Source organism: Salvia miltiorrhiza, chromosome 1 (assembly GCF_028751815.1).
Source record: "Salvia miltiorrhiza cultivar Shanhuang (shh) chromosome 1, IMPLAD_Smil_shh, whole genome shotgun sequence".
In the NCBI taxonomy this organism is placed as follows: Eukaryota; Viridiplantae; Streptophyta; class Magnoliopsida; order Lamiales; family Lamiaceae; genus Salvia; species Salvia miltiorrhiza.
Genome location: NC_080387.1, coordinates 57,186,930 through 57,209,661, shown reverse-complemented (window position 1 = coordinate 57,209,661; position 22,732 = coordinate 57,186,930). Strand labels below are relative to the sequence as shown.

The window sequence follows — 22,732 nt, the reverse complement described above, 5'->3', positions numbered from 1 at the left end:
AATAACAATATTTGTTTTCATCAAAATAAAGAGTCCGTAGAGCGTGAGTGGGTGGGGAAGTTATATGATGTCCACCCAGAGGCCAGAGCATATATTATATGTGAACCATTGAATTATATGCGATTAATGATATTTTAATTTTTCTTTCTCTTCAGACATTACAAGCATCTACAATTCTGCTTTTTAGGCTGAGGTCACCACAACAACCTTAGAAGCCAAGATTTATAGTTATGAATAAAATAAATAAATGGGTACTTGACTTTGAAGGAAAGATTGAATCCCGGCCCCTTCACTCGATGAACAGAAACATTCAAAAATAGAGTTCAAAAAAGGAAGCTTCTGCATTCCAACCAAGCTGCAATGCTTACAAAACTTGTGCACAAAAAGCCAATGCCACATTCACAATCAATCCAAACAATTTGAAAAGATAGAAAAAAAAATGTATATGAGCTGAAAGCGTAATTCTTTTGCCTTAGCAGCAAAGAAGTCAATCCCATATCCCAGTCATGACTTACAATAAATCACTACCAACAGAAGAAATCGAATCACGACAGAAACCCAAATACGTCTCAAACCCAGAGAATAAAAGGCTGAAGAAATAGGCGGCACCTCATGTATATCATAATCGAACCAAACCAAGCAACTCTCTCACAATTCAACTCAAGCCTCAGGAACAGGGACAGTAGACTTCAGAAGAGGCTGCAGAGCCTTCACAACGATGCTCATATTCGGGCGGAACTCTGCTTCGTACTGCACACACAGTGCTGCAACAGCTGCCAACTGGATGACAAACAATATTCAACATATTCAGCTTGCTTTCTTGTTTTCAGTTTACACACACACGCACCCACGCAGACAGAGAGAGAGAGAGAGAGAGAGAGAGAGAGAGAGACCTTCGCTACCCCTTTTGGTGGATAGTCCTTGAGTTTTGGGTCAACACATTGTTTTACTTTGTCCTCACTCAATCTTGGTGTGGCCTGAAAGACAAATATGGATACTTGATCATTCATCCGAAAATGCAAACTACAAGGGGAATCCCAAAAACAAAAACAAAAGTCAGAATTTCTGGAAATACACATAGTGAAAGTCTCACCCAAGTAACAAGACTCTGCTGTCCACGAGGCATGGTATGATCAACAGGCTTTCTTCCAGTCAGAAGCTCAAGCAGAACAACCCCAAAACTATAAACATCGCTCTTCTGTGTCAATTGCCCGGTCATTGCATACCTGTAGTCACAAATATAAACAAAATCAAATGAATATCATCAGAGTTACTCAAATTACTATAATACACTCTGCCAAACTAAGCAGTGAGAACAAAATCTTGCTATCTATCAGAAACCAAGATCAATCACATCTTCTGGCATAAACATTCATAAAGAAGGGGGGGGGGGGGGGTCATCTAATGGAGAAAGATAAGATCATTACTCAGGAGCATGATAACCAAAGGTTCCCAGAACTCGAGTCGAATGAAGCCGAGCAGCCATGTCAGGAGCTTGATTGGAAAGGTTAAAATCAGCAATCTTGGCTTTGTAGTCTTCAAAAAGAAGTACATTGCTGGATCTGATAGTCTCTATGAATTATTGATGGCTGAACCTTCTCATGCAAATACTCCAAACCCCTGGCAGCATCAACAGCAATTCTAACCCGTTGCATCCAGTCAAGTGTAGGACCAGGTTGTGCCCCTTGCACTCCTTTCCTTCCTGTATTTAAAGGGATTTTAGTTCCTAGAGCAAGTAAAAAGATTAATCAAGAGCAAGCTACATACCATGCAGAATGTCGTGAAGAGATCCCATGGTGGCAAATTCATAAGCTAAGACACGGAGATTGCCATCGACACAGTAGCCGAGCAATTCAACAAGATTATCATGCTTCAATCTTGATACCATCGAAACCTAAGCAGAAATCAGTCATGTCCTGACTGGTCAATACACATAATGGACAAATAAAATTGCGTATTTCAGGAACCACAAAGCTCCCAACAAACTAACAAACGTAGTATACCTGAGTCAAGAACTCAACATTTGAATCAGGCTCAGAAGATACATCAAGCTTCTTGACAGCAACCTCTTTCCCATCATTCAATTGAGCGAAGTAAACTCTCCCATATGATCCTTCGCCAATTAGTGCCTTTGATCCAAAATTGTCGGTTTTCTCTTTCAGTTCCTCAAGGGAGAGAGAAGGTACCTCGATAGGAGGTACTGCCTTCTGAACTTCAGGTTTCACCGGAGCAGACACCTTTGAGCCTCTTTGATGCCCTAGTTTTGCACACAAAATATAGATGAGGAACAGAAGCAGATGACTAAACTATGCTATGAATCACAATGGAGCCAAAGACAATTCTGATAGATTTATAGACTTTACATGATTGTGAGCAGAAAGCAGATGCCATAAAGTCCAATAGAAAAGAAGGAATATTACATTAGGAAAAATAATTCACATCTGAATGTTTCGAACTTAAATTGTTGCATTCATCCAAAGATGGAATTGTGACTCTGATGGATATTGCTGCTGATCAGAGGAACATGGCTCACATCATAAAAGACCACAACCAACATACTAAAAATGGAACTATAGAAAGGATGGGGACACCAACAGCAAAGGAAACAATAATCAGAGTTACAAACTGGAGAGAAGACTCTTAGAACTAGTTATTAGATCTCCATTTTCATCTAGCAGAGCTCAAACACAAAGTTGCTTGTGTGCACTTAAGTACTCTAATCTATTCTCCACAGTATGCAAAATCAACTGCTAGGAGTTAGTTTTTGAAGGAAAGAAGTGAAATATTTGCTGTAAGCAAAGCACGTGGAGAGAAGTAAAACCACAACTACTTCTTCTCTCTATTAAGTCAAGAAAAGCACAAAAGTCAGACATGCAAGTAGGTGCATTCATCCTTTTGTATGAGATTCATATTTAATTTGTTTCTAGAATCAACAAAAAGTAATGAAAAATATTCCATATTAATAGCAGATGACCTTAATTCTGAAATGTAAAACTTACCATCATTATCCCTCGGGCTCTTGAGGTGCTCATTTTCGTCAGGTTGATAGGACTCCTCTACTTGACAAGTGCAGCACAGCCACCTACGCATCCTTGTTCTCTTTCTCAAATAAAGATTATCTTCAGCACTCTTGTTCTCCAAGCGTACAAAGTGACCGGGAGGAGGTGCCTGGGCCTAGCATCGTCAGTCAAGTTGAAAATATATCACATGATGAGTAAGTTGCATGTCACCAGATACAACATGACACATTGCTTCAATTAGATATGAAGACCATCACCAACTTATAAAAAGTGAATTCTAAGCAGACAACAATCTTATAGAGTTTATAAGACAACGAAACTGCTATTTAGCAAAAGAAAAGCTGTTATGACTTATAGACACGCATACCTGACCAACCATCAGCTCTTCCTACAAATTCCTATTGATAACTATGTACAGACATAGTATAAATTATTATCTCATGGTGCAGCGAAGTTTCTTTGACATTAAATTAATAGGGAAATGCTTCATTGCCAGGAACTTGGCAAAACAACAAGCACAAGCCACAGACCCACCATAGATTATTCTTCCCAATTCAATGCATTGATACGGAAATCAAGATTTTTGTCATGTCACAGGCACATCTATGTCCCCCTTAGACAGACGAGACATGCTTCCAAACACAATATCTAACCACAAAGGCGTCACATTCCAAGGCAAACAATCACCATCGCCACACAGCATCGTAAAATTCCCAAGAAAAAATAAATAATAAAAACAAAAAACGAGCACGCAAAAGCAGGCAGTTGAAAAAGATGAGGCAAATGTTCCCATGTCAGGCATTTTTGGTAGAACAAAAACAGGGCAGCCCACATGATTAGAAATAACGCAGTGCCAGAATTAAAAGTTACTATTTAAGAAACAAATGTTGCCCACATCCCAAGACGTCAGAAAATCAATCCAAAACAAGACCCAACCACACAGAGCTGTATTTAATTAATCAAACCACAAATCCAGACTCCGTCTTACCAAACCATGCCGATTGTCCATCGCCGTCCCAACACAATCACAATTCAATGACAACCGATGAACAGCGAGAAAGAGATAATCGAAGAAAGAGAACAAGGCGAAAATGAGGCCCCAAAAGCGGATGAGACACGGAAGCAATGATACATATAAATACGATTCAAAATCGGAATTTCAAGATAATGAAAGCCATTAAAGAGAAGGAAAAAACCAACCGAAATTCATGGGGCGCTTTTAAATTCTATTACTGCCTGCCCTTTTTCTCCTCACCTTTAATTCTCTGCGTTGTGCGCGACTCTGTCTACACAGAATAAATTAATACCCAATCTTTTGGTATTATATATACGGGAGGGCCTGAATTAGGTTAAATTGGAATTAACAATAAAGCGGATCGGAAGAAAAAAAGTGGGGGTGGGAAGACAGGTGAGCGGACAGCCAAGCAAAGCAAATAAACCAACGAATGAAGGGGAAACTAGTGTATATCAGTGTTTGTTAGTGTGTGTGTGCGTGAGAGAGAGAGAGAGACACAAAGAGATGCTCAACAGTGAGAAGGGGCGGTGGAGTGGATTGAAGAAAAAGGCACATCGTAAAATTGTTGGTTTCGTGTGTGTATTCATTCGCTTCGAATAAACAAAACAAACAGATATTTTCTTCCTTCCTTCATAAACTGCTTTTTCACATCTTCAATCATTTTGTTTTTTGGGGGAAATATCTGGCAATTCTACTTTAATTTTCTTCACATTAAAAAATCTAATAGAAATATTGCTTCCACAAACCGTGTTTAAATAATATCCCCTAAAAAAAACCGTGTTTAAATAAACAAATCATTTTTAATTGTTTAAACTTCTAACCAAGTGAACGTTATTATAGTTACTTTTCAGTAGGCGCAATTTATTTTCTTTTATGAATTTCCACTTGTCTCCCTCTAGTGTGCTGTGTATATGCCACTTTGCCCCTTGTTAAAAATTATACGTATTAGTACACGTGTGTTGGCCTAGCGATAAGTTGTTAATGTTCAAATTAAGTTATGAGTTTGAGTTCATCGTCGTGCTATCTTTAAATTTATTTATTTACTTGTGTAATTTATTTTTTCTAAAAAAATTACTCCTATATTAAGAAGGCTATGAATTTGCATTAACAAAACTGAGTAATGCTGGAATTAGCCAAATACTTCAACCATCTTTCAATCTCATTTTGTTTTTGTCAAATATTTGAAAAGTAAAACTATCGCAAGATAACATTTTGTTCGTAGTAATAATATTCGAGTAGCTAATTGTAAGTAAGACACATTTATTGTAAAACGGATATCTCTTTTTATCATTTATATTCAAAGTTAATGATTTGCTCCCTCTAAAAATAGTTACTAATTTATTCAAAATACAAGTAGGGAATGTTTTATCGCATCAATTCGTGTTTCCCTCTTTGAAAGGTACACCGGACTCAAAATTAAACAACCTATCAGTAACTGAATTGAGCAAATAAAACTATCTTTCACGCATAAATGATATAATAACATTACTTAATTATCTTAGAGAGTTTATTAATTTACAGTATTCGGAAGCACACCACAAACATACATCCCTCCGCTGGCCTCCGACGGCCGGCGGCCGTCGACTGAAGAGACACGAAAGAAAGAAACTAAAACTGTAACCAAAACCTGTCACCGGAGAGGAAACGACTCGACTTGGTTGGTAGCCTCTGCCTTGCTACGAGCCTGGAAGCCGAGCATCTTGTTGAGTGCACCGATGTAGGCACGAACGCTGGAGATGACGATATCCATTGCTGCTCCCGTTCCGCTGTGGCCGGAGAAAATAATGTCAAAAATGTGAAACTGTAGCAGCTTCTTCTGCTCTGGCTTACCTTGCAGTCTGAAGCAAAAACGACATACCTGAAAGCGCGGCTGGCAGCAACCCCGTCTAATGTAGCAGCGTCGTCTCTACGGATTAGAACCCTCGTTGTTGCTATGGCGTCAATACCCTCCGCAACTGCATTCATGGAGTACTCCACCAACATCACAGGAACCTGCAGTAGTTCCAAACTAATTGTTTAATCTCTGCAGATGAATTATTATTATTATGTAAAGCAACCTGTAATAATCACATTAAGTTTCAGACCTTAACAATGAGATCAACCGCCTTATATGCTGCATCAACTGGTCCGGTCCCCACTGAACAAGCGATATGCTCGTCACCATTCACGCCAGCGAGTTTAACAGTTGCAGTTGAGAGGCCAAGAGTTCCACAAGTGACCTGTATACGAGGAACATTCAGGCCAACGCTAAACGAATATGGCCAATCATTATTGCCTTGAGCAAGTAGGACGTCGGGTGTACCTGTATGTCTACAAGTTTCCAGACGATCTGCGGTTGGAATATTTCGTCTGAAACTAAAGCAATTAGGTCATCATCTGTGATAGCCTGTGTGTATCAAGAATCATTAGATATCATAGCAACATGTCTCAAGAGTATCAGCAAATATGCACGAGTTCAGAGACCACCTTTTTGTTTCCTGCTACTGTTTTGAAGCGTGTGAAAAGGCCATCAAGTTCCTTGCCATCAATATCATATCCAAGCTGCAACCACATCCATTAAAGATAAGTTGATCCATTATGGAGGACAAATCAATGAAACTACCATACGGCTTGCATTTTCAATTACCTCCAACATTTTCGCTTTCAGAGCATGGCGTCCACTGTATAGAGAATGTCAAAGGAACACATAAGTAATGTATATAAAAGTTCTTCCATGCAATGATCTACAGTTTGGGCCATGAAGGCGAAGGTAGTTGCTCAACTTTTGGAAAATCTCATACCAAAAGTAGATTATACAGAAATAAGCAACATTTTACATTATATCTTTGAAGAAAACTGAATCAGAAAAGGTTATGCAGTTAGAGGATGGAAGATGGTGTTATATTCCCCGACTCATTAGGCCGCTTTTCTCCATGGAGGCATATCAATGATCATAACAATCATACTAGATTCTTTTTTATATACATATTTTTACATAAACTTCAATGTTTGCCTTCTGCCTTGAGTAGTCCACTATGGTAATGGAAGTCTTGTCAATGAGGTCACTTTGAAATCCCTTCCCATCTTCAGGGATCTTTAGGCCTAACTAAGAAAGTACTGAATTATTTTCTTCTTCCATTGTTAAACAAAATTGTTTCTCTTAGTCCAATGAGAAAGACGTGATTCAATTCAGGATATCAACTCAATGTAAGCACTTGTTTCTACCCACTTCTTGTAGAGCCAACCATTCATGAACTTTGTTTTCAGTGTCTTCCAACAGTTGCAGACTTGTTATTTCTCTCAAAATAAGATCACATATATGAATTAGACCTAGTCTTGACATCAAATTTTAAAGCTAATATACAGAAAAACACAAGTCAGTGGAAGCACAAGGTCCAGCAAACCACTTCTATAATAATTTCATTTTTCATCTAAACAAAGTTCAAGAATCAGTAACTTTGAAACTTGCAAGAACATGAAGGGAAAAGGAGAATGTATCAAAGACCATACATGTACTTCCAGTATACCTGAGTTTTCCAAGCACTATACCAGATTCATTTGAGCGAATAAGTCCAATATCTTCCGGAGATATAATTTCGTATGTGTTTTTATTTTTAAGCATTCCATCCTAGTAAACAAAAGTGAAATGAATGCCATATAAATAAACTTGTGAGAGCATACTGTGCTGGTTTCGCAAAATAAGTATAACTTAACACCTAAAATATGACAGCGAGAAAGCAGATACATATCAGCAACAAGAAAACACAACAAAGGTGTTAAAAACAATAGCAAGGAAATAATATGAAGTACAAATCTAAAATTGAAGATGCAGCCTCTTTTCCTCAATAAGTAGCAATCTGGAATCATCATAAACAAATTGAAAATACATTTTGATCGAGTGTTCTTATGCATGGTTGCTGAGGAACTAAGCATGAGCATTTAGTTCTCATACTGTTACATTAGCCATGGAATGCAACCAAATCTTTTTCTGGATGCAACAGTGTATTCTATGCTACACGTGTATAACCAAGTGAAAATAAAGAGGAATACATAATTACCCTGTATCCCTCCCCTGCTACTGAAAGAAAAATCAATTTCCGTGATATAGGTTTTTTATAAACACCAACCTGATGAATGCCACTTTCATGGGCAAAGGCATTAGCTCCAACGATTGCTTTGTGTGGTTGGATGCGCAGCCCACTGTATTCCTCAACCTACAAGTCCATTATGAAATGTGTAAAACAGAAGGAAAAGAGTTCAATAAACTAAAAGGTAGTTGGATAATACCATCTTACTAGCCATAATAAGGTGTTGTGTGTTGATCCCTGTATAAAGACCATCTAGTAATTGCTCTCCACGGCATTTCAAGGCCATTACAACCTGCAAAGTGGAAAGTCGGTTGGTTTTCAGAAGACAATGATAAATGCATCCACTGGGACTGGGATTATGAGTCTTAAAAAAGGCCTAAATGCTTCTCCATTCCTTTCTCAGTTTTCATTCTTCCTTTAATCATTCACAAACCAGTCAACAACTTCAACTTCATGCCACCACTACCTGACAGTAGTGCCACAGATGCATCTCCTTCAGCCTCTATAGGGAGAAAACCCTCACATATTCGATGTGTGAAAAAAAGCAGAGTAACACTCTCCATATTATTTCAGGCTTATTTGGTTATTACATCACATATGATATATTTGTAGCCAAAACTCATACAGTGCTTTGTGTATGATAGAATGGATGTTTTGTTACATGCATGAGAACATGTGAAGTACTTTGGTCAGGAGGAGCTTCAAGCCATTTTAAGCCACGTAGAAGACACGAGCACTTTGGTAAACTAGGTGGAGAATGAAATGGTGAAATAGCATTATGTTTAGTCACAAGTGTACCACAAGGATCCCATTAACTATGTCTCAGACTCATCAAAATGAAAGGAGAGGAAGAAAACTAATTTACAAACAAAAGAAGCTCACCTCCTCTAACGAGGCATTTCCAGCTCTTTCACCAATGCCGTTAATCGTCACCTCTACTTGCCTTGCACCAGCGTGTGCCCCCTGTAATCAGACAAGCTCCAGCTTGGTTACAACATGAACTTGGACATAGTACTCATAGCAAGGAAATAAATGCATACCGCTAAGGTATTAGCAGTAGAAAGTCCAAGGTCATTCTGACAGTGTGTTGAAATTATCACATTTTCGATTCCAGGGGTGTTGGCTTTTATATCAGCAATCAGTTGACCAAATTCAGTGGGCAAAGTATAGCCAACTGTATCAGGAATATTAAGAGTTGTTGCTCCTGCCCTTATTACTTCTCCCAGAATTGTATAAAGAAACTCTCTGTCTGATCTGTGAGAGAGGGCGAAAGGTGAAAATTCTATGCGGAAGATGCCTTAACCTTATTAGTTATTAGTGTGATGCAAACAATACATTAATTCCTCGTCATGTTAAGTAAAAGACTTCCGACAAACAAGTCCATTGTTGTGAGTAAGCATCTAACCCAATCTTTCTGCATGGTACGTGGGCAAGCAACACAAAATGGTTTCTAAAAGTCTGCAACAATAGGTGGGCATTTACCGGACACAGTAGAATCAAATTCAACTATTCTCTGAATTGGCACAGCTTAGGAAAAAATTAAATAAAAATTCATTAACTTTCACACTGCTTGAGGTACATATTTGTATCAAAATTAAAGGAAAAGGAAGACATGCTGGTCCACACAAAACATTTCCTGGGAATTGACATACAGGCTCTTGAAATTGACTATTCACAATCCACTTGGAGTTATCCTTATGCTATGAAAATAAATGTAGTAGACCTATAAACATGGTGAACGATGTCAACTTTGTCGCTTAACTCTTTTTATGACGATGGACCATCCCACACCACAAAAAACACTAGTGACTCGGATTCTTTTCTTTCCAAAATTCTCTGTTCTTTTAATTGGAATCAAGATAACATTTGCTTCCACCCCACCATCGTCGTCCACAAGGGGTCCACACTCCACTTGATTATCACAGCCAACACACACTCCCGAAAGAAGGTGAAGAAATCATAACAATTAACAAGGCCTATGGTTTTTTCAGCAGCTACCCATAGTTTGGAAGGTAAAGATGTTTAAATATAATTCATAGTATCATAATAAATTTTATTTTTATAAAAAAATATTTTTAAAATAATAGATATAAGAATGGGACATAGTGGCACACATAAAAGGTGAAGAAATCATAACAATTAACAAGGCCTATGGTTTTTTCAGCAGCTACCCATAGTTTGGAAGGTAAAGATGTTTAAATATAATTCATAGTATCATAATAAATTTTATTTTTATAAAAAAATATTTTTAAAATAATAGATATAAGAATGGGACATAGTGGCACACATAAAATTGTGGGACACTGGATCTCATCCCAGAATATGCAGTGTCATTGTCCAGACCAGAAACTTAAAAAAAAAAGAATAATAATAATAATAATAAAAATCACGTTTCTTCACAACCACATAGTTTGATCATATTCCGGAATACTATTTTTTTGGCACGAGATAATGACGAAATTACGGCGGGCATACCTTCCGGCATCCTCGGGGCTAAATTCGACGTCGTCGCAGCCCAAGCTCCGGGCATAAGCCACCATAGACCTAGCCTTATCAACGACCTGCTGCGGCGTCATCTTCAACTTGTAGTTCATGTGGATTTCACTGGTGGCGATGAACGTGTGGATCCGCGGCTTCTTCGCGTCCTTAACGGCCTCCCACGCCATCGCGATGTCCCTCTCGTTGCACCTCGCGAGGCCGCAGATGACAGGGACGTGATCGGCGTCGGCGCTCCCGACCTCGGCGGCGATCATCCTAACGGCGTCGAAGTCCGCGGAGGAGGAGGCGGGGAATCCGGCCTCGATTACGTCGACGCCGAGGCGGGCGAGCTGGCGGGCGATGCCGAGCTTCTCCTCGGCGGTCATGGTGGCGCCGGGGGACTGCTCGCCATCGCGAAGGGTGGTGTCGAAGACGCGGACGTAGCTGGGGTCCGGGATGTGGTTGGGGACGTAGTCCGGACGTCGGAGGGAGCACCGGACGGCGGCGGTTCTGAGGTTTGTGAAGCGGAGGAGGACTGTGTTTGGGGGGAATAAGTCGGAGAGCGGTGCTCGGATTGGGTGGCGGGAAATGCAAATGGAAGCAGCCATTGATGTGGAAAATTTAGGAAGGAATTTTGGGTTTGAAAAGTGGTAGTGAATGGTGATGAAGGAGTTTGAGTTTGACGCTCACGCATGTCATATACTCTTATCGCTTTACAATTTTAACATGATTTTTTAATCTTCTAATAATATCGATCACCATTTTTTAGTTTATTGTAAAATTAACAGCTTGGATTTTTTTTTTCGATCACCCAAAAATGGATGAGACTCATAAGATGATATGTTTCTACAAAATGATGATGTTGTCGATCATTTTTAATTGTTAAAAATGATCGTAAAATAAATTAATTACAATATTACAATATTATAATATTGTAAAACGTACAAATTTATATCTATACTATATTAAAAAGGAAGTTCTCAGTTCCAAATTGATTTCAAATTAATTTGAAATTGATTTGAATGGCAATTTTGAAAATATATTCAACATGAAGGTTACAAATAAATTATATCCCACTCACCCCACTATCTCACTTACACATTAACTCATTCAAAAAATTCAAATAAATCCACTAATATATTATAAAAACTAACGAGCAATTATTAAAACTAAATTTGAATGGCCTTTTATTTGATTATATATGTATATCCATATTAACAAATTATAAATTCAAATTGATACTCTAAATAATGCACATGCTATAGATAATTAGGTAGAAAAATTAGATTGTATATTCGAAGAAGTATTTTACTATAAAAAGGATGGGCACTTGTATTCCCGTAATTCACTTAGATAAAGAATAAAGACTAAGAGGGTGTTTGGCTAAGCTTATTTTAAAGAGCTTATAAGCTCTTGGAGCTTATAAGATCTAATTTTTAAGAGCTTATAAGCTGTCAAAGTGTTTGGATAATTGAGCTTATAAGTTAGAGAGAGAATTTTTTGTTAGAGAGAGAAAATCGAAGAAAAATAGACTTGAATAATATATAATGAAAATAATAAATTATAGTTGAAAAATATTTGTAAAATGATTGTTGCATATGGGATTATAAAAAAATAAGTTGGGGTAGAGGAACTTACCCAACTTATTTTTTTGGGAGCTTATAAGCTCTTGGAGCTTATTTTTGGAACTTAAAAGCGGTTTGAGAGCTTATTTTGCCAAACACTTTGGAGAAGCTTATAAGCACCTAAACAGCTTATAAGCTGTTTTGAGGAGCATATAAGCTCAGCCAAACACCCTCTAAATTTTGTGTGTCGATTTTGCTTAATCTAACATATCAAAAAATTATAACTTTTTCTTGTATTTAAATCTGTTAAGGTCAAATAAGTAAATGCATAATATTCTGTAACTGAATCGTCCATAATTAAATTCATTCAACACTATTTTATATTTGACAAGATATACTAAATCCCTAAAAATTAGTTAAATATTGTGTATCAGTCGTTTTTGTATATGTTTCAGTCACTCCTAACAAATGAGCATACTAATATTCGTCGATATGTTCATATAAAAACAAATGAACATACTAATGTTCATCGATATGTTCGTCGAAATAGATCAGGTCCAAGAATGAGAAGATAGGAATTTTCGGGATTTGTTCAACGGGATGAATTCGGTCAATTTTTTTTTACACATTTGACCTTTTTCGATTAAATAAATGCTAATCACCAATTAGATGAAAAATTAAATCCGGATGCAACCTGGATCGTTGATTGGGATTCAATGAATGACCTTAATTTGGTCTTTATTCTCTATTTAGGGGAGTGCTTTAGATATAATATTTTTTATGGTGAAAACTATTACATGATTCATATTTAGAATTTGACGATCTAATTTAGAACATTCATTTTTCTCAGAATAACCTCATTCATCATAAGTTTATGCATAAAAGACAATTCAAATGTATTTCATTATTTTTTATTACCATAATTATGAATTTAATGTGTATTATATGAAATTTGAAATATGTTTCTACCAATAAAAAAATCAAACGAATTTAAATGGAATGGTAAATTAGATCAAAGAAATGATGGACACTATTCTTAGTTGGCAGGTGATTACATAAATAATTTGAAATAATTTATTTGCTTTAGTTCTTATGTTAATTTATTGATTTTTATATATATATGGTTGTTTCATATAAAATTTATTATATTGTAACTAAGATGATAATTTTATTCATAAGTTTGTTGGCAATGATATTTTTTAATTAATCATTATCAATTATCATCATAATTTTCTCTGTGAGATTAAATGAACACAATTATTTGATATTAATTCCAGCAAATGTCGAATTAGTGGATAAAAACTTTTCTTCCACAAATGATGAATTGTTCAAAGATGGTGGACTTATTGATTTAAATATTGAAGAAATGCCTAACAAAGGAATTGCATAAACATTACTAATCTTGAAAATTAATGGGAAATGAGTAATTAATTTGCAAGTTTTAGATGCTAGCTGATGCATTAACTGACATACATATTATATTAAAAAAAAATAATGATGGTTAGTTGGATACACTATACATAGTAATGTTAGATGCACAATTTGTCCACTCAATTTTAAAGAAATAAATTATATCGACGGAAATGTTGATTCAACATTGGAGCCTGGAGGAGTCGTAGGAGAGTAATTTGTTCTTTGACATAAATATCGAAATCAATACGATATTTATTTTTTAGTGCACTTTTTTTTATAACATGCAATTAAATGTAATTTTTGTATAACAGTTGATGGGGAAATAAACTTTTTCGGTATGCAAAATCTAGGTGGTATGGTATTTAGCTTACAATTAAGTTTTATTCTTTTAATGTTTGGTTTAACATGAAAATACTCTACAAAATATAAAATATTAGTGTTGTGAAAATTACATATTTTATCATATATTCTACTACAAATATTTTAATTATAAAAAGTATTTGTACTTGTAATTTTTCAAATATTTATAACTATTATAATTGATTTACTATTTATAATATATATACAAAATTATTTTCGTGCATCGCACGAGGGAAAATACTAGTTATATTAAAAAGGGAATTTCCAATTTGAAATCAATTTCAAATTAATTTCAAAATTCAGTGGCAATTTTGTAATTATAATAAAATTGAAGGTTTATGTTTAAACTATATATTTTCTTTTTTATTTTCATTTTCTTTAACTTCTTATTTGTTGTTACATTTCTTTCCAAAATTGTGAAATTCGATTAATTATAAAATATTTAATATGCATATCAAATTAAAGATAACAATAAGAGCTTTAATATGATATGTTTTATAAAAATATTTGATTTAAAATGTAAAAATTAAATTTGTTTAAATATTAAAGTTTTATAAATTTCTATCTCCTCTCTCATCTTTTTTGAATAAATATATTTTAAATTCTTTTTAATTAGTATTTTATTTTTAATCTTTAACTTATTTTTTTGTTTTTGTTTTTCATAATATCAAATTTTATAATTGTGAATTCTTTTTAAATTTTCAATATTCAATTAAAATTAATTTTTATTATATTTATAAGTATAATAATTGTATTAATATTAATTTTATATAAATATAAAAATTAAAAATATTTTCTCGTGCATTGCACGGGATGCAAATGCTAGTTTTAATATTAAATACTACTTTTATTTGTTTGTATTGATTTAAAATCTTGACTTCGCCGCCAAGCTCCGAGCTCGATTCCACTATCGTCTGGTCAAATTAAAAAGTTTTGGTTATTTATACTCCCTCCGTCCACTAATTCATGACCTAAGTAGCAAAACACGGATTTTAAGAAAAAATGTATTTTTATTAGTTGAGTGGAGAAAGAGATCCCACAATTAATGAGTGGAGGGAGTATTGTTTATTAGTTGAGTGGAGAAAAAGTGTATTGTTTTGGGACCCACCAATTAAATATAAATAAAAACTTACTAAAAATGGATAGGACTTGAGTTGGTGGACGACCCAAAAAGGAAAGAAGGCCTTGAATTAGTGGACGGAGGGAGTATTTAGGTTATATTTTATACTACTTTTTATAAAAAGAAATTTTACATGTTCAAACTTGTTCTTAAATGCAAAATATAATTTAACCTTTCTTTTTTTAAAATTTAGGTCCATCCTATTCGAGTTTTTGCTATAATTTCATGATAGCTAGGTAGTTTTATGCTCCTAACTGAAATAAATTTGCTCCCTACTTCACATAATCCTATACTCTTTCTGTCCATGCAACATACGTACGATTTTTTATTATTTTAATGAAAAACACAGATTGCATTCTTCTTCTTATGGAGAGTGAGTGGAGAGAAGTGAGGAAGAGAGGGGTAGGATCTTCCCTTTCCGAGCGCAATCCGGTGAGGCATCAAAACTTCCCAAACCATAGGAACCCTAACCCGGTGAGATGGAGAGTTGGTTCAAGGAATACAGCTACGAGATCCTTTTTGCATGGCAATACAGATGGTAAGAATGAGTGGAAAGCACGTGAAAAGGAGACGATTACCTTTTTCTTCACAAACATTCCTGATGACTGCAGCGTGGATTTTCTTAAACACAAGTTCGGGCAAGTTAGAAAGGTGGCTGATGTTTTCTGTCCAAGAAAACGGGATAAGAAAGGGAAGATGTTTGGTTTTGTTAGATTCTCGAACGTGGAAAACTGTCAACATCTTCTTCAGGAGCTGAACTGTTTGTGGATAGGTACTTATAAGTTATGAGTTTTCGTCCCAAGATTCAGAAGGGAAGGGTTTGAGAAGTCGAAGGAGAATGCAGTAATCAGTAAAAGGATTGTTTTGGCGAAACCACCGGCTCACTCAATTCCGGTTGGGGAAAGAATTCAAGGGGTTTCGTTTAAGGATATCATTACTGGTGTTAAAAGTGATGAACCCCCGGGCGACGAAGTGCTCCAATTCCAAGCTATGGAGGATGAAAAGGAATGGCTTAACGGGTCATTTACAGGATATCTCAAATCTGAATTTCAATGGGAAGATATTGGAGAAGAAATTAATAGTGAATGTGCCGGTAAACTCAAAGTCGTAACGATGGGAGGTAATCTGGTCCTCATCCACAAATTTAGTGAGCAACCTGTTCAAACTATTTTATCGGAGCTCCATGAATGGTGTGAGTTCTGGTTTCAATGGACTCGACCGTGGAAGCATGTGGATGTCAATCAACAAAGGGTGGTTTGGACGAGATGGCTTGGTGTTCCTCCACATGCATGGTGTCCGAGATTCTTTGAGATTGTAAGTGCAAAGTTTGGTTTGGTGCTTAAAATCGAAGAGCGCACGCGATTCAGAGAAAGATTAGACGTGGCTTCTATCCAAATCTCCACGGGATTGGCCTCGATCGATCGCTTGGTGCAGTGCAAAATTGATGGAGCTTCTTTCCAGATAAGGATCGAAGAGTTTCCACACCAATGCTCCCTCACGACGAATGATGATAGGGGTAGTGTAGATCCGTTCTCGGATTCGGAATGGTCATTGGACGAAGTCTCCACGGCTCCGACGGAAGCACAGATTGGCAGCCCAAGAGTCTCGGAAGGACAGAACGAGGACGTCTCGATTACCCAGAATCGAGACCCTTTGGATTCTGCGTCTTTGGCGGCTGATTCTAACGGTCCCGAGGTACCTCATGATGGATTGACGGGTTCAAGAGATGCGCGTGGAGTTTCCTTGATTCCTATGATTTCGTGTGTGGGCCACAAAGGAATCTGTGTTGAAGAGCAAGTCGGTGGAACAGAAGAGGGCAGAAAAGAAAAGCCCATTTCCGTCTTTATTAAGGCCCAAAACGCCACAGGTAGCCCAAATCATGCGTTGATGGTGGATAAGGCCCTTGCCTTAAGCCCAAATGCCCAACCCTCGAACCCAAGGCAAGAATGGCCCACCCAAGTTTCGAGTAAGGATTTTTCAAACGAGAGCAGAGAGGATTCTTTTGTTCAGAATACATCTGAGGAGGGGGACACCTCAACACCAGTTGAACCCTCAAAGAGGAAATCGGGTATGAATCCAAGTTACGATTGGAGTATCGTCGAGCAATCGGTGATCCCAAGAAGTTGCGATGTGGAAGAAGGGGAATTCAGATCGAGGGCGGAGCAGAGACGAAAACAACAATCCAAGAAAAATTCCAAATCTTTGAAGGCTCGAGCAAAAGAAACCGAGAGGCAGAAATGGGGGTCCTTCATTGCGGAAATTGAGCCGAATGCAATTCAGGAAAGAGAGATTGAGCCTCTCGAGGAGGCACCAGATGAACCAATTCCAGAAGATAATTCAGCAATCCAGATGCAGGAAGAATTGGAAACATGGAAGTTTGGAAAGAAGCTGGGACTTACAAGCAATCTCCACGACAATGAAGTAGCGGAGCAAATCAGAACAATTTGTGATGACGATGGTTCGACGGAACAGAAGGGCGATGGAAAAACTGGTAATCCATGAATCTTCTCTCATATAATACTAGGGGTTTGGGGAGTGTTGCAAAACAACATGACATTGGAGTAATTATCAGATCGCAAAAGGTGGATTTATGCTTTATTCAGGAAACTAAGATTGAGAATTTTTCCAATTCTTATTGTAATTTGTGGTGGCGTGCTAATAATTTTGGTGTAGCAGTTAGAAATTCTTCAGGGAGATCAGGTGGGATTCTTTGTGCTTGGAAGTCTGAGGTGTTTGTTGAATCTAGTTTTTGGGATGTTCCGGGTGCGGTTTTTGTAAAAGGGGTTTGGGTACCAGAAGATCAAGCATGCTGTTTCATTAATGTGTATGGTCCGATGGAATCTGCAGCCAAAAACATTTTGTGGGATTTGATTAGTACAGTGGTGGAGCAAAATAAGAACACGTGTCTCTGTGTACTGGGGGATTTTAACGCAATTAGAAGGCCGGATGAGAGGGAAGGCAGGGGAGAAATCAGTTGTAACTCCGACATGAACAAATTTGATCGCTTTATCAGGACAAGTGAGTTGGAGGAAATCAGAATTCAGGGGAGAAAATTTACGTGGTACCAACCAAATGGTAAATGTAAAAGCAAACTTGACAGATTTCTGGTTAATGATCGGTGGCTTCAAGTGTGGCCGGCCTCCCAAGCTCGCGGGCTCCAAAGATCGATGTCGGATCACTGTCCAATCTTGCTCACAACAAAAGTGGTTGACTGGGGGCCAAAACCTTTTCGCTTTATTAATGCGTGGACCACTCACCCCGAATTCCTACAGAAGGTCAAGGAAACTTGGGATGGAACAGATATCCAAGGATGGGGATCCTTCGTCTTCAAAGAAAAACTTAAGAGAGTTAAGTTTGCTTTAAAAGAGTGGAACAAGAGCACGTTCGGCAATATTGAGCAGATCATCACCGGTTTAAAAGATGAACTTCACTCATGGGATGTTCTGGATGATACTTTCGGCCTGGATGAGGGTGAAGCTATGAGGAGAAATGAAGCCAAAGCCAACCTTTTTTTGCAAACAAGCAAGAAAATTAGCCTTTTGCAGTAGAAATCAAAGGTGCGTTGGTTAAAAGAAGGTGATCTCAATTCAAGATTCTACCATAAAGCCATTGCAGGGCGCAGGAAGAAAAATGAGTTTTCTGGTTTAAGGATTGAGAACCATTGGGTGGATGAACCGAATGAGGTCAAAGATGGAGTCAAGAAGTTTTTTGAAAAACTTTTCAGAAAGAAAAATAGAACTATGCCGATAATCCCCTGTGACTTCACGGCAAGAAGGCTGTCAAATGAGGATAAGGAGTGGCTGATTCGACCTTTTTCGGAAGAGGAGATTAGAGAAGCAGTATGGAGTTGTGAAGGGAACAAAAGCCCGGGACCTGACGGCTTCAACACGACCTTCTGGAAAAAATCATGGGATATCATCAAATATGACTTCTTCAAGGTAATGCAAGATTTTCACGCGAACGGGAAACTGTCTCGTGGATGCAACCCGTCGTTCATTGTGCTTATACCAAAAAAGGACGAGGTATGTTCTCTTGATGATTTCCGACCAATTTCCTTAATTGGTAGCTTGTATAAAGTTCTCTCAAAAGTGTTGGCCGGGAGAATGAAAGTCGTGATGAATTCAATCATTTCGGAAAACCAGAGTGCTTTTATTGGGGGTAGGAATATTCTTGACGGGGTTGTGATTCTGAACGAGGCAATCAGTGAGGCAAAGAAAAGTGGAAAAGGGAGGCTCATCTTCAAAATTGATTTTGCAAAAGCGTATGATTGCGTGGAATGGGATTTTCTCGAAATCATGATGGAAAGATTTAATTTTGATCAAAAGTGGAGGAGTTGGATCAGAGGATGCTTATCTTCGGGGTCGGCAAATGTGTTGGTTAACGGGGCACCGTCGGGAGAATTTTTGATGGAAAGAGGACTGAGACAGGGAGACCCTTTATCCCCGTTCTTATTCCTGATCGTGGCTGAAGGACTGCAATCCTTGGTTGATAGGGCAGTTGAAAACTCACTGTTGAAGCCGGCAGAGATCGGTAGAGGAAAAGTCAAGCTTTCCCACCTTCAATTCGCAGACGATACAATTTTTATCATGGAGAATGAGGAGCGGAATGTGGCTGCGATTAAATATACCCTGAGACTCTTTCAATGGATGTCGGGTTTGGCGGTGAATTTTTCTAAAAGCTGCTTGATGGGTATTGGGGTGGATGATAGAAGCGTGGCTAGCATGGCAGAATTTCTGAAGTGTAAAACCGGAAGCACTCCTTTTACTTATCTCGGTGTCAAAGTGGGGGGGGGCATTGTAAAAGTGTAGTGAACTGGAACTTTGTGGTAGAAAAAGTGAAGAAGAAAGTGGAGGGGTGGAAGAACAGAAAGCTCTCCTTGGCCGGGCGGATCACGTTAGTAAAGGCGGTTCTTCAAGCTATTCCAACTTACCAACTCTCTTTCACCTTTATCCCGAAATCAACGGTAAAATCTCTTCATTCCATTTTCGGTCGGTTTCTTTGGGGGGGGTGTGTTTCTTCTTCCTCGATTCCATGGGTTAAATGGAACGATTTGTGTCTTAATAAGAGTGAAGGGGGTTTGGGGTTTTTGAACGTTGAATGGTTTAACTACGCGTTGGTTTTGAAATGGATGTGGAGGTTTTTGAATGGAAAAGAAGTTCTGTGGGTTAGAGTTGTTAAATCTTTATATGGGGAGTTGGTGTGGGGGGAGGATGGTTTCAGGTGCGAAAGGAGGATGAGGGCAGGGACAGGGTGGTGGGAGAAGATCGTGGCAGCAGGGAAAGGGACGGTGGGGTCTTGGTTTGTGAATAACTTATGTCGAAGGGTAGGGGATGGGGGGAATACACGATTTTGGACACAGAAATGGGCGGGGGAAAGACCTCTTTCTTTTAGGTTTCCAAGACTGTTTAACCTTTGCGAAAACAAGGAGGCGCTTGTCAGCGATATGGGGAGGTGGGAGAACGGGAAGTGGGAATGGGAGTTGCGGTGGAGAAGGGAACTTTTTGAGAGGGAGGAGGAGTCAGTTAATTCTTTACTGCTGTGTATTTCTGGTTGTGTAATTCATGCAGGAGAAACTGATGGATGGACATGGAAGGAGAATAAAGATGGCATCTATACAACAAAATCTGCTTACTCTTGCTTGCAGGCAGAAAGGAAAGACGGCACGGAAGCAAATGACAGTTCGAAGACAGCGGCGATGGTGTGGGATGCCCCAGCTTTACAAAAAGCTAAAGTGACAGCTTGGCGAGCGCTTCGGAAGAGACTTCCCACGTGTGATAACTTGAGAAGGAGAAACATTGTGATTGATGATGTGGAAATGAACTGCAACGCATGTTTTTCACCAGTTGAAACTGTCGACCATACCCTCTTACACTGTCCCAAGGCCTCCGCTGTTTGGGATGGTATCATGAGATGGATCGGTTTACAGTCGGTTCGCCCACAAGGTTTGGAAGCACATTTTCTTTTGTTTTCACAGCTTGGCAATGGGAAGAAGTGCACTAAGTTTTTGAAGTCTCTTTGGGTGTGCACTATTTGGATTCTCTGGAGACAAAGAAACGCAAGCAGATTCGAAGGTAAGGGAGGGGATCCATCTAGTTTAATCTTGGAGATCATTGCTAGAATGTGGAGTTGGAATAAGTGTTTTAACTTTTGTGAGTGGGATACCAATTGTTCTTCTTGGTTCCTTACCAGTCCTTTGGTCACTCTTGTGTAGCCTCTGACTTTGGTATCTCTGGTACCAGTTTTTAATATATTTTGTTCTTTTCCTGATAAAAAAAAAGGAAGTTATTTTGTGGAGGAATGAAGTATTAATTGCTAGATGTTCTATGGTTTATAGGTTCTTTAAATTATAGGGTTTAATTTCAAAGCATTTATGTGATAAACATAAATTAATTGAAAAGGCCTACTATTAGCACAAGCCGTGGATGTAAGAGGGTCACAAACTCACACAGTTATAATATAGCGTGTCATTATTTAGAATAATGGTTGAATCCAATTAATTAATTACTGGAGATAATCAATTGAGATTTAATTTAATTTAATGAGTTAATTTAAATATTCAATTAAATAGTTCAATTGGAACTAATAAAATGGGGAACTCCAGTTCTAATTGATTAAATTAATTAGATTGATTTAATTAGATATATAAAATTAATTCTATGATATGAATGCCGCCAAATGCCATGCCAACATGAGAAGGCGATAGGGTCGGGTCGGGACTCGATAGTGTATGATATGGATGATGATTCCATCGGAATTCATTATTTTTCTATATCTAGTATGTAATTCGACGATGAATTATTTCATGTCGTAAGTTCTAAGTTTGAACTAAAAATAATTTAATATTATATTTTAAAGTGTTGGGATTTCAATAATTATATAGTAACAAATATTAGAAGATGGTGTTTCTTTGATATATCAATAGAAATTAAACTAAGAATATATTTTAAAAGTTAATAATGAAATATTCTTCTAAATATAGAAAATAGAGACTAATTTGAATAAATATTTCTTTAAAATATGAAAAATTAATTTTACAATTACCTCATAATCTATTTAAAATTTCATTGTACATCATATTTGATGAGTTAACATCCAAATCATTTATAGAATTTATGAGAAAATAGAGTTTTAACCTGAGTGTGAATGATCGAAAAATAAACGGAAAAGAACTCAAAATTAAATGTCGGAAAACAGGAACACATCCAGAAACATTTCTTTCCAACTTAAAATTATATATCGTCTATCCCTTTAGGATGACTATGATGAACTATCTATAGTGTAGATACAAAAGGGTACAAACGTAAATTTCATGAATACTCACACTCACGTACATTGCATTGCATGGTGCTTAACTAACTACTTTTTGGAGCGCACAAATAATAAAAGCAATTGATCAGCTTTTGTCGGGTGTCGCTATCTTTCCATCGATACTTGGTTGTCAAGGCTGAGATATCGCTGGTTTGGCTTGGCTCACGGTTGTTGCATTGTCTCCTTATAATTAACCAACATCGTCTTACTTGACAATGCTGCCCTATTTGACAACGCCGGTTGATTTGACAACGCCACCTTATTTGACAAGGCTGACTTCTTTGGTTGGCCTTCGTCTTCTTGAAATCGAGCCTCATTGACTAATTCTCACCTGCTCGGACAATATACATATGAAAAGAGATATTAACAATTAAAGTATTATGCTG

General features: G+C 37.5%; 3 protein-coding genes across 4 annotated transcripts; 1 reads left to right on the top strand and 2 right to left on the bottom strand.

The window, feature by feature from the left end:
* Window positions 1-317: 317 nt before the first annotated feature.
* On the bottom strand, window positions 318-4,713 carry LOC130997657 (PTI1-like tyrosine-protein kinase 1). The gene is given in 9 exon segments (XM_057923060.1): window positions 318-780; window positions 894-977; window positions 1,094-1,226; window positions 1,428-1,567; window positions 1,569-1,702; window positions 1,768-1,894; window positions 2,004-2,257; window positions 3,000-3,174; window positions 4,009-4,713. Coding segments are annotated over 9 exon segments (1,188 nt in total). The 5' UTR covers window positions 4,030-4,713; the 3' UTR covers window positions 318-660.
* A 794-nt stretch (window positions 4,714-5,507) lies between these two features.
* Window positions 5,508-11,342, bottom strand: LOC130997644 (2-isopropylmalate synthase A-like). Of its 2 annotated transcripts, XM_057923047.1 has the most exons (12): window positions 10,578-11,342; window positions 9,143-9,356; window positions 8,985-9,065; window positions 8,302-8,394; window positions 8,142-8,228; window positions 7,542-7,642; window positions 6,662-6,695; window positions 6,502-6,576; window positions 6,338-6,421; window positions 6,120-6,254; window positions 5,894-6,027; window positions 5,508-5,801 (listed from the first exon to the last, which is right to left on the bottom strand). In XM_057923047.1, exons 1-12 carry the CDS (start codon window positions 11,186-11,188, stop codon window positions 5,666-5,668), a joined length of 1,785 nt encoding a protein of 594 aa, XP_057779030.1. In that variant the 5' UTR covers window positions 11,189-11,342; the 3' UTR covers window positions 5,508-5,665. The 2 variants fall into 2 exon arrangements, with proteins under 2 accessions (XP_057779030.1, XP_057779024.1); XM_057923041.1 differs by having other exon boundaries at window positions 5,508-6,027.
* Window positions 11,343-20,166: 8,824 nt separating this feature from the next.
* LOC131010518 (uncharacterized) lies at window positions 20,167-21,284 on the top strand. Its single transcript, XM_057938075.1, has 2 exons — window positions 20,167-21,109; window positions 21,250-21,284. Exons 1-2 carry the CDS (start codon window positions 20,167-20,169, stop codon window positions 21,282-21,284), a joined length of 978 nt encoding a protein of 325 aa, XP_057794058.1.
* Window positions 21,285-22,732: the final 1,448 nt, after the last annotated feature.